Source organism: Salminus brasiliensis, chromosome 9 (assembly GCF_030463535.1).
Source record: "Salminus brasiliensis chromosome 9, fSalBra1.hap2, whole genome shotgun sequence".
Classification (NCBI taxonomy): Eukaryota; Metazoa; Chordata; class Actinopteri; order Characiformes; family Bryconidae; genus Salminus; species Salminus brasiliensis.
The window spans coordinates 18,205,941-18,223,921 of NC_132886.1; the positions used below are offsets into that span (position 1 = coordinate 18,205,941).

The following is a 17,981-nucleotide window of genomic DNA, read 5'->3' on the forward strand; positions in this document are numbered from 1 at the left end:
CTAAGTGAATTAAAAAATAAATTAATCTTTGACTAAGAAATAATTAGTTTTCATAATATCATCTGTTCCACAATTATTTACACCCCTAACAATTCCTAAAAAATAAAGCGGTCCTGGGATTTCAATTGGGACCATGTGCTTTGGTCAGATGAGACCAACTCTAAATGGGTCTGGCGTAACACAAAAGATGAGCATGTGGAAAAATACCTCATGCCCACTGTGAAGTGTAGGGGAGGATCTGTGATGCTGTGGGCCTGTTTCTCTTCTCAAGGCCCCCTTAGACCTTGTTAGGGTGCATGACATCATGAACTTAAGTAAATGACCCCAAACATGTAGCCAAATCTACCCAAAAATGGTTCATCAGACACAAATCTCAGTCCCCAGACCTCAACCCATTTTAAAACTGTGGGGTGAGCTGAAGAGGAGAGGGCATAGGAGATGATTTAGAGAAAGTGCAAAGAGGAATGGTCGAAGATCCCTCTCTCTAAATTCTCCCATCTTGTGAAATGTTATAGGAAAAGATTAAGTGCTGTCTTGTTGGCAAAAGAAGGTTGTACAAATGATCAACATCAGGGGTGTCAAAAAGGTTGGATGTTTCTCTTTTTTGCATAGTTCTCCTATATTATAAAAAATCATTTATTAAAAGCCTAAGACCCTATCCTAACGAGTGCCAATGAACCTATTGGCACCATGCTTAATGCCAGGCATGGACTAGAGGGGTATAAAGCCCCCCATTATTGAGCTGTGGAGTGTTGGAATTGTGAAGGTGAGGTGTCGGATGAGGTAAGGTGGGGATCATCTGTCCTTTCCTGGACAGTAGAGACATTTACTCCAACAAAAGCAAGATACAACTCTTTTAATTCCTGTGATTTTGGAAGAAGCAATGAATGATCAGGTGTCCCAATACTTTTGCCTATATAGTGCATTTTAAAACTGGAAAGGATTCATTTAGCATCAATAGCAGAGCTTCAGTAGATGCTGTAGGTTCTGTGGACATTACAAAGGTAATGTATTTTTTAAAGTTGAAGTAACATTTAATGAACAGTCTCTGGTGAGTTTCCATAAATCTGCTCTTTTAAAAAAAAAGCACATTTTTTTCACTGACAGAACAGTGTGTATTTTTTTTTTATGATTTAGGAATAAAGGCATGGCATCCTCCAGCAGTCTTTTGTCTGAGGAGCAGGTAAGGTGCCCAATCTGTCTGGATGTGTTTACAGATCCAGTCACCACTCCATGTGGACACAATTTCTGTATGGCTTGCATCAGAAGGCACCAAAACAGCAGCTCACATGCCAAGTGTCCACTGTGTGGAGAGATGTTTGACTCCAGGGTTAAATACAAGATAAACACAACAGTCAAGGAGATTGCAGAACATATCAAAAGAAAGAGAACCGAAGTGACCTGTGACAGCTGCTCCAAGAGAAAGCGGAAAGCTCTGAAATCCTGTCTGCACTGCGAGACATCTTTCTGTGAGATTCATCTGGAGCCTCATAAAACTGCAGAAAAGTTAAAGAAGCACAAGTTGATTGATCCAGTGGAGAATCTGGACGACTATATATGCCAGAAGCATAAAAGGCCTCTAGAGCTGTTCTGCAGAGATGACCAGACATACGTGTGTGAGTTCTGCACTGAAACTGATCATAAGAGTCACAATGCTGTTCCCATGGTGGAGGAAAGTGAAGTAAGGACATTTTGCAGTCTTATTAAATCATAAACAGTCAAATATGTGGAAAGTGATTAGCATTAGCAGTGCTACATGAAATAGGGCTGCACAATATATTATTTCAGCACTGTTGTCGCAATGTGCACATGCACAATAGTCACATTACAGGACAAGCAAAGTCAAATGAAACTTTTCAAATCATATTAGTTGTTTGATACAAAAATCACACTTTTCTCTTTTTCAATAACAGATGTATCAAAGGCAGATCTTATCTGTCTAATATTGTTTCATTAACGCTAATATTGTTTCATTAACGCTTACTTATGGTGAAATCTGGTGGAAATTCTTGTATTTTTTTAATATCACATTCTATAGCACAGAAATAAAAATGTCATTTTTTTCTAATATTGTGCAGCCCTAGCATGAAATTGTCTTACATGAAGATATTACACACTGTAGTCAATGATTGCTGGGTTCCATACTGCTTATCACAATTGCTGAGATTTTCCTTAAAATAAAAAACACCTTAAGGAAAATGTGTCTCTTAGTTTCTTCAAAGGAAGATGAAGAAGGAGGTGCAGCAGATGATTCAGGATAGACAGAAGAGGATTAGAGAAATGAAACATTTCCTAAGCTTTAATAAAGTGAGTATGATTTTAATACTCAATCAATTTGCAATTAAAATGAACTGACATTTTATTGTTATGTTTAGAGTTTAGGTTTCTAGTAGATTTCATGCAGTGATGTTAAGATTTTTCTATATCAGGAAACAAAAGAGAAAGAGACACAAGAACACATTAAGTTCTTCAATGAGCTGATTGAGAAAAGCCATGCTGTGTTGCTTGAGTTCATGGAGGAACAAGAGAAGGCAGCAGAGAGACAGGCTGAAGGACTCATCGTGGAGCTAGAACAGGAAGTCGCTGAGCTAAAAGTGAAATATGCTAAGCTGGAGCAGCTTCCTTATCCAGAACACCCTCCCTACATACTACAGGTGAATTTTCCTCTGCAATCCAACTCAACACATCCATACCCTTCCAGTGCTAATGGAACTAATCTCTTCTGCTTGGCTTTAGATTCCTGGTCAACTAGGCAGCGGTTCAGACCACACTGATGTGAGTTTTCACACTCACACTTATTTGGAACCTCTGATGTTAACACTGTCTCAGCTTCAGAGGATTCTAGGAAAGAAGATGAAAGAAACAGGTATTTAACAACACGTATTTGATATTTGATGTCTTACATGATAAAGTTGTTATATAAGGCAGGGATCTGTCAATACCAGTGTATGGTCATGTCAATCAATACAGAATTCAGTGTTTAATTCATTCCCACTTACTATTGCAGTTTCAAGACAATTGAAAGCAATGCAACATTATTCAGGTACCGTTCTGTTTAATTTCTTTAAATATAGTTCATGGTTACAAAATATCAGCACTGTCACACAAAAACCCTGTGAACCCTTAAAAAAATGAGAACTTTACTGAAGAAGTAAAAAAAAAAAACTTTTTAACTTGTGAAGAACGAATGAGATTCAAATTATGTCAAAAAGTGAAAAACTGGCAATTTTAACAGATATTTGCTTAATATTTTATGTAATGTTTCTTTTGTATGTTTTTATTTTGTCCTTATTTATTTATTATTTATATTAAGCAGACTCTTTTGGTTTCTGTATCTTTGAGACTGGTATATGTTATTGACATCTGCGCTTATTGGCTGCCCTGAATTGCACCTTATTTTAAATAAAGTCCAGAATGTTACACTCCTTATAATGTTGTGGATGTAGGTCTGTTCCTGTAAGCTGAATTGGTGGGTACATGTAAATATGCTGGGTTTTGTAATTTAATTATAAAAAAAAAATAATACAGCTTCATTTTCATATTGGGATTCAGGGCGTTGGTGGTAAATTTAGAAAACCCTTTTAGAGACAGAGGTGTAATTTGATTCCTGTGATCATTTATGTTTCATTTATTCCTAAAAGAGTATTCACATTTCTTTCCAGCTGACGTGACTTTAGATCCTGACACAGCCCATCCTGAACTCTTCTTGTCTGCTGATGGGAAGGAGGTGTGGAATGGTGGCACGCCACTAGATGTCCCTGACAACCCAGTTAGGTTTGATTTGTGCTCCTGTGTCCTTGGGAAAGAGGGGTTCTCTGGAGGGAGATTTTACTATGAGGTACAAGTGAGTGGAAAGACTGAGTGGGATTTAGGCATTGCCACTGAGGCTATAAACAGGAAAGGTGATATTGAGTTGGGTCCTGAGAACGGCTTCTGGACTATATGGCTAAGGAATGGGGATATGTACGATGCTAATGAGATTCCACCTGTTCGTCTCTCCCTGAGAGAGAAGCCCCAAAAGGTAGGGGTCTTTGTGGATTATGGGCAAGGCCTGGTCTCCTTTTATGATGTAGAAGCCATGTACCATATTTACTCGTTTACTGGGCAGTCTTTCTCACAGAAACTTTATCCATATCTGAGTCCTGGTGAAAATGAAATGGGTGAAAACTCAGCTCCACTGATCATTACAACTGTAAGCCATACTGGATAATAAATTACTATGGCAAATAGGAACTCTGCACTGATTTGTTTCTGTATGGATGAGAAGCCTCTTCTTGTGCAAATTCAAAGACAAAATTTTTTCCATTTATAACCAGGTGTGATATTTTATTTATATACTCTATACAGACTGATTAGAGGAACACAGTGCATTTTATAACAGTTTATACCACTCAATATTTTTTACATTAAAGGCCATATATCCAATTAATCAACATATTATTATATACAACATAATATTAATCAACAAACACATTATTATACTATTGGAAAACATATTATTTACTGTTATTTATTATACTGTTGATCTTTTCCTTAATTTCATTCAATTCTTTTGAATATATTTTTGCCACTATGTTTTTGGCCCTTGTCTTGAACTTGTTGGTATTGTTTTGATACTTTGTTGATTGATTTGCATCATGGATATTTCTGACTATGGTTTGCTGTTAGTCTTTTCTTTTCCTTAAATCTGTAATTGCATTTTACTTTATATCTGGTTCACATGGCATTTGTCAATTGTGCATTTTTTGTATTATTTGATTGGATTTTAGTGCTTCAATAAAAGAAAGAGGCTTATTTCAAGCACTGAATGGAATACTCATTATAAAAAAACAGATCATTTAATAATTCATTCACATTCACCAAAACATTTAAAAGATGTATTCAAAATATATATTTAATGCTATTCACTTGTATATATGCTTGAACTGATCCTGATTTAATACCATTGACCTCCACCAGGTGGCAAAACTGTATCCAGAATGTTATTTATTTTGTTTACATTTCAACAAATTCCCTCCTTTACATTTCACAGTGAGTCATTTCTGGTTGGTTCTGCTGCCTCACAAAAATGTTGAGCAATCATAAACTACCAGATCAAACTTTCATCCTGAGATAATGTGACATTTTTAGGTAGACCTGAGAAACAATTCTTTGGAGAAACTAAACCCTCCGAGCAGGTTTAGACACATACAGAAAAAAACAGATACTGCTGAACAAACAAATCCACAAAGCCCGAGATTGTAGGAGTTTGCACAGTACAGAACTTCTCTGCCTCGATTCTGCTCCTATATAAAGAAGGGTAATAATTTAAAATCAAATCTAAATTAGTAATAAATATATCTTATATTTTAACACTTTTCACCAAAACTTAATTTACCACCATAATTTAAACATTTCACCAAAACATAAAGAAGCTACAAAAGACATGCAAATAATTTGTAAATATGAAAATACTCACTTTGTCTGTACATCAGCAAGTAGGCAAAACGTGACCTGGAAATGAAAAACAAAAAATCAGTTGGTTTGGAGCTCAATTTTGCTGTAGTCTGAGACTAAACTGTAATATCAGTGGTGAAGTACCATCCATTATATTGATCTTTTTAGTGTAGGTTAAACTTTATCTGGATCTGAGTAATCAACACTTATATATTACTATACATTACTAATATACTGATATTACTATACATCACTAATATTAGTACTCACATTTGGAGAGAACCATTTGAATCCTATTGATAAAAATGTTAGACCCATGTTAAAAGAGCAAAAATAGAAACTACAGAAAATAAAACCTGGAATACAGTAAGATTCAAGTAACTTGAATACAAAGTAACTTCTACCTTCGTGACAGAACTGTCATCAAAACAGTACCACTGATCATCTTCAAAAGATTTGATGACAGCATTATAGTGGCCTCCACTTCGATCACCTTTGTGGTTAATAACTGCATAAAGATCATATTCGTAGTCCTGAGGAGCCAAAAATAGAAATGGAAACATTATTTCCTGCTAATTAACAATGTAGATAAGCAAAAGGGTGTATGTATCCATTTGTTTAACAATGGGAATGACTGATTTAGTTTGATGGGTTGGTTTGGATGTAGGTTGAAAATAATGATCAAACATACTTTAATTTGTAGACTTAGGGGAATATCCATGGCACAGTGATTCTTCACATGCTTCATCTGCATAAAGTCGAAGTCAAACCTCTTCAGATGCAGAGTCAGGACCGTAGGAATCTCCTCTATTTTGTTCCACTATAAGGAAAATAATAATGGCAATGCAATACGTTCTGCTACACATGAAGCTGTGACAGAAGACGTGAGGCTGATTCAGTGCGGAAATTGGATTTACTTACAGTCTCTGATTCTGTTTTTTGGTCACACTGGTCACAGTATAACCAATTGTCTTCATCTAATGTTGAAGGTTTGAAAAAGGCCTTCAGTCCCTCATTCTGCAAGAGAACATCACTAATAACTATATATTTTTGCCAATAAGAGCTATTAATTCATTAATGTTTTTATGTATTTATTGCTTGCTTGCTGATTCTACTGGTTACGGAAGTCTTCTTACCACGTTGAACACCTCATTGTGTCCAACTTCTATGGCTAGAGGGATTGTGATGAAGGAACACTTCTCTTGAAATATGTGGCCTTTTAGACATTTACTATTGTTGCTTATTTTCCCTTCAAAGACCTGGAAAAAAAGACAATCTCAATCTAAAAGCAGTGCTGGTACAGTGCCCACTTATATAAATATTTACCTGTAAGATAATAATCCTACCTGGGACACTGGTGGCCCAACTGTTTTTAGGATTTTCTGATAGTACTCCACTGCATCCTGCTGTTCATGTACTGGAAATAAGGCAATGTAAATTACGAAGACAACAAGCATTTAGTCTGAAATTACGCTGAAATTAACTCACCATTCCTGATGCGCAAACTTCGAGTTATCCCTCGAGTGGTGCCACGAGCCACTTTAAGTGTTCCAAAGAGAGTTTGCAGCTGTAGCAGCAGATCAACACTTCCCTGGCTGGAGTCCTTAGGACCTTGTTTAAAGCTACAAAAAGTAGCCCCAAAACATTTATATTGATATAAATGTTTGAGGTAAAAGAAAAAAATAATATAGTAATCCCAAATGAACTGATGTTAACGTGAGTTTAAAACTGTGTTCAGCTAAAAATAAATGTTATCAGAATTAAATCATAAAGAAGGTATGGCAGCAAATAAGGTGTTAGGGAATGGAAATACCTCTCTACTGCTGTTCTGAAGTCTTTGGTCATGTAAAGACATTGTAGCACTGTGTTCAGGTAGCAAGTTGAGCCCTGATTTTTTAAGCCATTGTATCGCATGTCTTCATGCCTGAGTGTACAAAAGAAAATAATTACATTCTAGTATGCTGTAATTAAGGCTTTAATCGACTCACCTAGACCAAATAGTTGTGTATCCTCAAACTGGATTACTTAAAAAAAAATAGTTATGGTTTGTCTAAGTCTAAGACTTAATGTGACCTTTAGCAGCATATAGGAACTATTGTCATAGAGTAACAGCTATCATTTCCATAAACAATAATTGTTATAATCAATCATATATAATTACATAATTGCACAAAGAATTATAGATTTAATTACATGTATGTACAATTTACTTTCTGTATTGATAGGTCCAAGTTGTTCAATGGTATGGATGCCAAACAATGCCAAGAACGGGGGGGCTGAATTATTGCTGAATTATTACAACCTTTAGGGTTGTAAAGTTAATTTAAAAAGCATACACAATTTAACAAAGAAGTTTATTTAACTCAATAAATACATAGAATTAACCTTGTAAAGTAGTCTACTTCTTTGATTGAAGAAACCAATAAACTGCTTGTCATTTTCAGGTGTTCACGTGTCACAGTACATGTGTGTCAGTAACTATAACCACAATTATAAAAATGAACCACAAAAATAAAAATATTTCTCGATCAAAGACAATAATTCTCAGATGGATCTTCCCTTACTGAAGACACGTCTAAAAAAAATCACAAAACCACGAAAAGAAATAGATTGTGTTAAAGGTCCGACGGGGGGAGGCTAGGGAAGTCATGCAGAGTGTGATGAGGTCTGTGGATAACAAACGTAAGGAGGTCATCGAAACGCTTTACAACTGGGAATTTGTCCAATTACTTTTGGTTTCCTGAAATAAAGAATCAGGGCTGTGTTCACCCTGGCATGAAAGGCCTTCAGTTATTTACATTACTCACTGTCCAACAAATCTGCTGAATGTGCTTACCTTGTTTTTTGTGCATGTGGCTTTGCAGCTGCATTCCGGTTTACACTAGAACAACTCCCCATAACACCGCCGAGCAATGGTCACTACAGGCGTTTACGCCTCTCCACTTTCGGTTTCACTTTTACAGTACTCAACAAACTGCTCTCATGTGATTAGAGAAAAAAAAAAAAGCACTAGGAAACTGAGGGCTTTCTGTTTTTACTTGTCTGTAACCTAATGCTCATATATATAAAAAGATAATCTATGTAGTTCAGTAAATACACTGCTTCCAACTGGAAAACGTCCTTGCTTAAAAATCCAACTCAAGATCAGCTTTTTCAGCTGTTTCAGATGGTGTAAGCTGATCACTGATGGTCTAGATGAAAAGGATATCCTCTGCTGGTGAGCCAGCTGGTCAACCAGCTCTGTCATGCTGGTCATTTTTTTCTGCACATGATTTAATTATTTTGGCTATATTTACTAATTAGTATATAATGATAATTGAGAAATACATAATGTCAGTTATGTTCAGTATTGCACAATACAAAATATCCATGATCAATACATGACTGATAAGTATTGTCCTGAACAGATGTACGTTCTGGAGGGAGGTTTGTTACTGAAAACAATTATAAAATGATTCTAGAACTTCGTTTGTCTGATTACATTGAGGCTGTATAGCTTGTTACAGGACTTCCATGACTGTAAAAAAGCATGGATGACATGGTTCCATTTCCTTTCATTCTATAGACATGACGCCAAAATTGCCCACCTGCAACCAGAGTCTGCACAGTAGAGACCAGAGGTAGAACCAGACACACCTACTAGATGGGTCTGGAACTGACAGGAGCCTTATACAGCCTTTTTTTATTTCAGTATTAAAATTTCATCATATTTTTTCATCAATGTTTTATTTAAATGTTTTCTTTTAGTTTTTTGTTTGGTAAAAAGTAAACATTCAGAGCCTCTGCACTGCTTGATTTGCTGCTTCACTTCTACTTATATTAAAGGGTTCAGCCCGCCCTCAAAACAGGTGTGATTTGTAATTAAAGCAGTGCATGCAGGGCATGTTTTCAGCAGCTTTGCAGGCTATTCCACTGGGTCTGTTAGAACTCTGAGCACTTCAGATCTGTCTCAGCCTCAACCTGAGGCGAAACAAGCTACGAAATTATATATATAATATATTCAAATATATAAATATATTATATGTTATATATGTTGTTGTGAAAAGGTTGTAAAAAGTTAAATGAACTGGGTAGTTTCAGGGGCTGTTGTTTTTTTGAAGTAAGGGAAGTCATGCAGAGTGTGATGAGGTCTGTGGATAACAAACGTAAGGAGGTCATCGAAACGCTTTACAACTGGGAATTTGTCCAATTACTTTTGGTTTCCTGAAATAAAGAATCAGGGCTGTGTTCACCCTGGCATGAAAGGCCTTCGGTTATTTACATTACTCACTGTCCAACAAATCTGCTGAATGTGCTTACCTTGTTTTTTGTGCATGTGGCTTTGCAGCTGGATTCCGGTTTACACTAGAACAACTCCCCATAACACCGCCGAGCAATGGCCTCTAGTCTCTTAAAATAAAGTCACGAAACAAACAAGCCCCGTACCTACAGAGAGTACAGTAATGGAAGATCCATTAGATCTTATGAGATCTATCAGATCTTCCACTTCAAGACACGGTCACTACAGGCGTTTACGCCTCTCCACTTTCGGTTTCACTTTTACAGTACTCAACAAACTGCTCTCATGTGATTAGAGAAAAAAAAAAAACAGCACTAGGAAACTGAGGGCTTTCTGTTTTTACTTGTCTGTAACCTAATGCTCATATATATAAAAAGATAATCTATGTAGTTCAGTAAATACACTACTTCCAACTGGAAAACGTCCTTGCTTAAAAATCCAACTCAAGATCAGCTTTTTCAGCTGTTTCAGATGGTGTAAGCTGATCACTGATGGTCTAGATGAAAAGGATATCCTCTGCTGGTGAGCCAGCTGGTCAACCAGCTCTGTCATGCTGGTCATTTTTTTCTGCACATGATTTAATTATTTTGGCTATATTTACTAATTAGTATATAATGATAATTGAGAAATACATAATGTCAGTTATGTTCAGTATTGCACAATACAAAATATCCATGATCAATACATGACTGATAAGTATTGTCCTGAACAGATGTACGTTCTGGAGGGAGGTTTGTTACTGAAAACAATTATAAAATGATTCTAGAACTTCGTTTGTCTGATTACATTGAGGCTGTATAGCTTGTTACAGGACTTCCATGACTGTAAAAAAGCATGGATGACATGGTTCCATTTCCTTTCATTCTATAGACATGACGCCAAAATTGCCCACCTGCAACCAGAGTCTGCACAGTAGAGACCAGAGGTAGAACCAGACACACCTACTAGATGGGTCTGGAACTGACAGGAGCCTTATACAGCCTTTTTTATTTCAGTATTAAAATTTCATCATATCTTTTCATCAATGTTTTATTTTAGTTTTTTGTTTGGTAAAAAGTAAACATTCAGAGCCTCTGCACTGCTTGATTTGCTGCTTCACTTCTACTTATATGAAAGGGTTCAGCCCGCCCTCTAAACAGGTGCGATTTGTAATTAAAGCAGTGCATGCAGGGCATGTTTTCAGCAGCTTTGCAGGCTATTCCACTGGGTCTGCTAGAACTCCGAGCACTTCAGATCTGTCTTAGCCTCGACCTGAGGTGAAACAAGCTACGAAATTATATATATAATATATTAAAATATATAAATATATTACATGTTATATATGTTGTTGTGAAAAGGTTGTAAAAAGTTAAATGAACTGGGTAGTTTCAGGGGCTGTTGTTTTTTTGTAGATTATGTAAGAAACTAAAAATGATAAAATAGAGTATTTGGGGTTTCATTATAGGATATAGATTTACTGTACATGTTATTGTGAGTAATACTATTAGCAGTAAAATATTACGCAGAAATACACCTGCACACTGGTTTAGCAACACAAAGAAAGATCCAGCAATCAGCTAGTCATACTAGCTACAGCTAGTCCTAGCTCAAATTCAATGTCGATTTTCTTACCTTCAAATGTTTCTTTAAATTCGAGTCTTTAGAAGCTGAGAGAATATCTACTGATAGAAGGCCGTATTTACATTTGATATCAGTGATATTGCTTTTCTTTTTTCTTTTAAAAATTAAGTTACTTAAAAATGTCATCCAGTTTTTATGCTTGGATAGCTATTATGCCAGCCCCCCAGAAAGCAGAATATTAGACAAAATAAAATTTCATTGCTCGTTTTCCACAAAATTACTTATTTTACTTTTTTTTCCTTTCTTGTGTCTCTATAAATTAGTTGAATCACTCTGCTGAATTCTGTGTATGAAAAAATATATGCAATATGTGCTCCTAAAACGCGATCATGATCATAGAACGTGATCACAATACCCCTAACAGTTGTAGTATCATTATGAGGAACGTAGCCTGTTTGAGTACAGTGTGTAAGGTATGTATTTTCACATTCATTATTTGGAGTACTGTGTAAGTGCGTCAGTTTAATTTTAATTTAGTTTTATTTGAACTAAATAATTACGCAATTGATATAAAAGATTTTTGGTGTGTCTATAAATAGTAAATATTTGAAGGCCTCAAATGTCAAATCAAATCGGTCACAACAAAATGTTTACTTTCCCTTTGCCAGGGCCAGCTTTTTTTCTTTATCAACAACCCGCTCACAGAATATTAAATCAAAAATACAACAGAGATAAGAGACAATACAACTTTAAAGTGCTTTACTACATTTACATTAGCTGACTGCCAAGCCTATTACACCAGTGAAAACAGTTTATTTACATATTTACACGTTAACCTTCCTGTTATGTTCAGCAGTGAGGAACAGCATTATTGTTTTGAGTCAAACTGACCTGGTGCAGAGCGACCATCTGAAAGGAGGATGTTTGAGTCCATATACACTGTCTTTATCTCAATTAATAATGATTTAATCAATATTTAGTGTAATCTAATTTTAATTTCTTTCAGATCAGGGTTTACTTATGATAATTAATGACCTTTTTCTGTACAGTTGCAAAAAAAAGTTTTAACCCTTTTAAAATAATTACTATTGGACTTTTTGTTTCTGATTTGATCTGGTCTTGCAAACTTGGCACCTCCTGTATTTTTAAACTCTGCAATGGGTCAATTTGACCCGCAACATAACAGAAAGGTTAAAATGACATTTATTCAGTACAGGCCATATCCAATGAAATAAAGCACCAGGTTAAAGTGCAGATAGTGTATAACAGCCGTACATTTGCACATTTTAAAATACATTTATTCGAGACTAATACCGGAACATACTTGTGTATCTGTATTAGTCACATTACACAGGCCATACCGGCAGAACTTCAAAAAGACATGAACAGCTTGATTAAAAGTCCAGAAAGATGGAGATTCCTTATTCATCCCGTGTTTTTACAGTGCAGATCCTCCAGGCAGGCGCAGGACGAGGACGATAATGGACCCATTCTTGATTTCATGCTCGGAGAAGGTCTCCTCATCCTGTAGCTGTTTATCAGCGTACATTGCTCTGAAGTTCTGCCCTGAAAAGAGGGTCAGGTGAGAGGTTGCTTTACTATAGAGCAGGACATGTTGGAAGACGAGGTCTGCAAAATTCATAGACATAAAGACCTACCTTTCAGTTCCGGAAATTTATCTGTGATCTTTTCTTTGAAGACCAAAACAGTCATGTTATTAAAATCCGTTTCCGACTGTGCAACATCTATGGTTTTCTTCTCTCCTTTAATACCAAGAACGAAAACCTGGAAGATTTTCCCCATGCTGACCCGGTGCTCTGAGGAGCGAATGCAGCGAAGTTTCGCTTTCTCTTCATTTAAAGTGGCTGAAGGAAAGTTTACGCCCATAACCTGAATACATATTTCAAACCCATGTTCTTTCACTTTGCCTTTTTATTATAGTTATTGTGGCGCACAAAGCTCTAAACTGCATAATACAGAATATTTCATTTGATTGTAAATCTGTGGTTTGCTGGTTAGTAATTGATGTAGACTCATCCTTTTCTTTTTCTTCTTCAATAATAAAAATATATTCCCCCATGCAACGCAGACAGTGTGTCAGTTGGGTCATGATTTACTATATTTTTCAGTGGTGCAGACAATCTAAATACAGAAAAAAGGTACTAAGGTACCACGAACAATCCACACGTTATATAACAATATATAGTCTAAACAGTAGAGCCCAGTCATTTGAACAGATGCATGATGGAAAGGGAAAGAGCTCAGTGATATGAGCAGAGAGTCCTGTAGAGCTTACCAGCCTTCAGCTGGATAAAGTTAAGGTTAAGTTGAGCTCGTGTTGAGACACAGAGCAGTGCTGGTTATTCTGTGGCATTGGATGCGTTTAATAAGCTTCGTGAATATGTATCATTTCTCTTCCTCGTAAGATGAATTTAGCTCAGGTTAACAGTCGCCACTCGACGGAATTCCCCTAGCCTGGTCGTTTGCATTTGATTGACAGACACGTGGTTTCAATAACAGAAACTAAAAGGCATCCAGCAGCACAGCAACAGCGCCCAGCTGGAAGACACACAAACAATGACTGAGGACGAGAAGCGCTACGACCCTGCAGATACGACCCTCAGGTTTGTTCCGCGGCCGGATGACATCAGTAAGTAGATTACTAGTCCTTTATTTGATTATTTTACACTCGTTATAGATCTAGATTATTCTTGCCATTGCCTTATCTGTGTTCACAGCCCTTGATGATGACCCAGACAACCTCAGAGCAGAGATGTCTTGTGGCCATGCTGTCACGCCACAGTCCCTCACAGCTTGGTGTCGCAGTCTGCTGGACCAGGTACACTACTTTATCAAAATATTAAAATATCATAAATGAATAAATACAAAAATGAGTGCATTAATGAGCAGCAGGGTTTTTTTTGCAGTAATTTAAAGTGGTAGTCTTATGTATATGAGTACAGGGCCAGTACAAGTTCAAGTGTCCAGCCCTAAAAGACGGAACAACTAAGAAGTGTGAAGCTGTGTGGCCATACGTAGAAGTGCGAAGGATGGCTTTACTAACTCAAGAGGAGCAGAGTCACTTTGAGGAAACCATGGCAGTTTTAGCAGCTGCTGAGTACTGTGAATACAACTCAGTGAGTGGCCAGTCCATCTAATTACTACTGGCATCTGAATATAAATTTTGGATCTCATATATGCATTGGACTTGTTTACTTATCTTCATCTGTCTTTTTGTACAGTGCCCTGGTTGCAAGACGTTTGTTGAGAGGGAGGTTTTGACCAATCTCTGCGTGCACTGCATCATCTGCACAGCAGTGACCGGTAAGACCTATCACTTCTGCTGGCAGTGTCTGAGGGAATGGAAAGGGCCAGGCCCTCGCTCAGACCGCTGTGACAACAATGGCTGCGTCAACCCACTCCTTGAGAATCTGTTGAAATGCCGTGAAATAACCCTCCCTCAGGTTCAAAATATTAAAGTCCCCTCCATGCGGGCTTGCCCTACCTGTGGCAATGTGGTGGAGCATGACAAAACAGGGTGTAAAAATATCATATGTAATCGCTGTCAGATTGAATTCTGCTTTTCTTGCTTAAAACTGTCTGCTGTTTGCAAGTCATTCTTCACACCCTGCCTAGGTGGTGTCGCCCCTCGGCAAACTTGCCTTCCAACCTGGAAAAAACAAGCCTCCTGAAACCCTCCTGATGTAGAGACAAGGGAAATGAGCATGTGAATGCTGTAGTCAGTGCATGTGGGCTTTTTGAGTTATCATATAATTTATTAGGTGCTCTCAAGTTAATTCGACATCCTGTCTTCTGTTTGATTCTTTCAGTTTCTTAATGGCTTATTCATGATTGCTCTAAATGTATCCATCCAACTTGTTACTGATTGTCTTCTTACTCTTTTACCTTCAAACGTTCCAAGCACAATGGTGCATGGCAATTTCAATGAATTCTTTTTGTTAGATGTCCAAAATACGTTTACTATATTACATACTGTGAATTCAATATGATTAAATAAACAATTCATATTCCCGAGAACTGTTCTTCATTCATTCACTAATACATTTATACTAATATAATTAATGTGTGTGTGTGTTTGTAACAAGCATGAACCAGTAGGATGCATGTGTGATTCGGGTTATTAGAATACAAGTCCAACAAAACTCTACTGCAGTGCTTCTCTACAATGCGCCATTTAGTGTAACTCTCTATTATCTAAAACATCTATCTACACAAACAGCACAAAAAAAAAAACACACAAGGCAGGTACAGACAGGCCAACACTAGAGGCTACAAGCAAATCTGCATACAGACAACACTACCTTGAGACTAATATGGTCCACAAGAACTAAACACAGAACATGTATAAGGCAGGATGGGGTCATACATTGATCACATGTGAGTGCAATGACACAGGGGTGGTAGGGAACATAGATGTAAAACCAAGTTAGGAGCAGACCAGGAGAGAGACTGGACATGAAGTGTATAGAAGTACTTTTCCGTTCACTGTAGTACGTGTGTGTACTGTTACAGTTTCTCATTCCAATCAATAATAAAAAAAAACATGACATTATTTATCTGGCAAACATCCTGAGTTTAAAATCAGCTGATAACTTCTTGTAAACCGTGTGGTAGAGGAGAGGGGAGGGCCAGTAACCCCTCCACTGCCATCACTCACAGCTAAAACATTGTGGCTGTTTTCAACTGAACACATTTTAAGTGTCTGGACTGCTTTTAAAAAGCAGATACAGTCTAAATGAAATAGAAATCATATAAGCAATTTGTAAGTATGAAGAATCTGTAAAAATCTCTTTTACAAACATGGTTATTCATTCATGTTCTATGGTGTTGTTCAAAGTACCCTTGTAAGCACCTTTGTTGTTATGAGTGTAGGTTTTGTCTGGAACTTTCTGTTTCATTTTGGCACTCCCTTTTTACCAGTTAACACCCCCGCTATCAACTGACAAGTTTATTCAATTTCCTTCAGGCACATGTCTTTCATGCAAATGACATACATACATAATCATGTGGATTATGTGCAATCAAACCAACATTAAACAGGGTCAAATCTGCTGAGTCATTTTCATTATTTGTAACAAATACCAATTTGTTAAGAAATGCATTCCTATGCAAACTGCTTAACTCTGGTTAAGGCTACCAGTTCTTGCAAATGACATCTCAAGACTGGGTTTAAAGGCCTGTTTGTATTTCTACAATGAGGAAGTGGAGAAGCAGTGAAGAAACAAGGAGTAGGTTTGCAGAATCAGCTGACACCAACTGTTTCACTTTCTTTTCATAAGGTTTGTAGTTTCATGTTAATATTGGATTCAATTTCCAATGTAGGCCACCTGAGTGGCACAGATGAGTAATCTTGTCTATTTTACCAAGGAGGCTTCACTGTGAACAGTTTTTCAACTACACACATACATGTTCTGGAGCAGGAGACCACAGAGTCCCCCAAAAGGACATGGCAGAAAAAAAATTACATGAGTTTTTTCTATAATGGGTTAAAAGAAATCCTGCCTGTGAAACATCATGATACTTCTCAAATTAATTATCTTGAGATCATTTTCTCAAGATATATGGGGGAAACTTACATTATCTACTCAGCCCTGTAGAGGGCACCAAATCACCATGCCACTCACTATCACTATTTAAGCCTGTTGTTTATTGTTCAGGAATGGAAGTTGAGCATCTGTCTGGAGAGTCTGAACAGTATAAAGGTCTCATATTCGACAGTCATGAAGTTGTGTAGTTAGAAAGCTGTAGCTATTCAATATATATATATTTGTATAACCACTCCTCTGAAACAATCTGCTGTTTTTAACATATTTCAAACAGCACTCTAATTAAATATAACAGTGCCTTCAATTTTGAGAGTGAGCTCAAGAAAAAGTGCTATAGCCAATAATTTATTTGAATTAATTAGAATAGTATTCACAAGCCGATTGCCCCTGAGCATTTGGCTTGGGGAGATAATAGTAAGAGGGATGCTGCTTGAATTGCGTATTGGTGCCATATACTAGGCAGTCTCAAATAAATTATTTTATCACTTATTTTTTGCGCAATTATCTTGAGAAAAATATTCTTACAATTAATTATCCCAAAATAAATATCTTGACAGAATATTTTAGAAGACTGAACTGAAATGATTGTAACATTTCTGAGTATGAAGTTTGCGTCTTGACCCTTCTGCTTTCCTAATGCTTGTCCCTGTACTAACTGATGGGAATTTGATACTCATAGCCTGTGAGAACGTGACTGCATTTAGCCACGAGTGTTAGCAAGGCCAGGTTGTGATCTTGGGTGATTAAATTCATTTCAATAAGTATTTTATTAGACAAATAGAGTGGTAAGATTCTTGTCAATGGACTCTTGTTAATGTGGTGTTGTAATTGCCAGAATTTTGCTTCCGAACTGCGAGAATCAGGTCATTACTCAAAACCTGAAACAGCACTTTATTCATGTGCTAGAATCAATTAGTCATTCTTCTCACCATGCACACACATTATAAATATATATAAAAGTTATACCACATAATGATATTTCATAAAGTTTTCCAAAACATGTTTTTGTTGACAGTGATTACAATTAGCCTTTCATGTGGAGCCCTTTCTCATCTGGGGTTTCCTTTTTGTTTGCTTCATACATCTTTGTTCTGTGAAAGTTAACCACACATACACTTGGAAAACATATCTTGTTCTTA

The 17,981-nt window shown here is 36.8% G+C and overlaps 4 protein-coding genes across 7 annotated transcripts; 2 read left to right on the forward strand and 2 right to left on the reverse strand.

Annotated features, from left to right (window-relative positions):
• Positions 1-1,245: 1,245 nt before the first annotated feature.
• On the reverse strand, positions 1,246-9,963 carry LOC140561575 (ubiquitin carboxyl-terminal hydrolase 47-like). 4 transcript variants are annotated; one of them, XM_072686793.1, is made up of 12 exons: positions 8,273-9,705; positions 7,250-7,360; positions 6,925-7,058; positions 6,783-6,853; positions 6,573-6,695; positions 6,358-6,453; positions 6,128-6,256; positions 5,841-5,969; positions 5,707-5,729; positions 5,459-5,493; positions 2,794-2,841; positions 1,246-1,496 (listed from the first exon to the last, which is right to left on the reverse strand). In XM_072686793.1, exons 1-12 carry the CDS (start codon positions 8,332-8,334, stop codon positions 1,489-1,491), a joined length of 969 nt encoding a protein of 322 aa, XP_072542894.1. In that variant the 5' UTR covers positions 8,335-9,705; the 3' UTR covers positions 1,246-1,488. The 4 variants fall into 4 exon arrangements, with proteins under 4 accessions (XP_072542894.1, XP_072542890.1, XP_072542891.1 ...); XM_072686789.1 differs by lacking the exons at positions 1,246-1,496; positions 2,794-2,841 and adding exons at positions 4,248-5,285; positions 9,736-9,963 and having other exon boundaries at positions 8,273-9,566; XM_072686790.1 differs by lacking the exons at positions 1,246-1,496; positions 2,794-2,841; positions 8,273-9,705 and adding exons at positions 4,248-5,285; positions 9,736-9,963.
• On the forward strand, positions 2,854-4,210 carry LOC140562007 (zinc-binding protein A33-like). The gene is made up of 3 exons (XM_072687353.1): positions 2,854-2,866; positions 3,008-3,043; positions 3,663-4,210. Exons 1-3 carry the CDS (start codon positions 2,854-2,856, stop codon positions 4,208-4,210), a joined length of 597 nt encoding a protein of 198 aa, XP_072543454.1.
• Positions 9,964-12,019: 2,056 nt separating the features above from the next.
• Positions 12,020-13,169, reverse strand: LOC140561576 (uncharacterized). Its single transcript, XM_072686794.1, has 2 exons — positions 12,934-13,169; positions 12,020-12,841 (listed from the first exon to the last, which is right to left on the reverse strand). The coding sequence occupies exons 1-2, from the start codon at positions 13,160-13,162 to the stop codon at positions 12,714-12,716; spliced, it is 357 nt and encodes a 118-aa protein (XP_072542895.1). The 5' UTR covers positions 13,163-13,169; the 3' UTR covers positions 12,020-12,713.
• A 639-nt stretch (positions 13,170-13,808) lies between these two features.
• On the forward strand, positions 13,809-15,239 carry LOC140561577 (uncharacterized). Its single transcript, XM_072686795.1, has 4 exons — positions 13,809-13,925; positions 14,014-14,114; positions 14,239-14,412; positions 14,518-15,239. Exons 1-4 carry the CDS (start codon positions 13,853-13,855, stop codon positions 14,965-14,967), a joined length of 798 nt encoding a protein of 265 aa, XP_072542896.1. The 5' UTR covers positions 13,809-13,852; the 3' UTR covers positions 14,968-15,239.
• Positions 15,240-17,981: the final 2,742 nt, after the last annotated feature.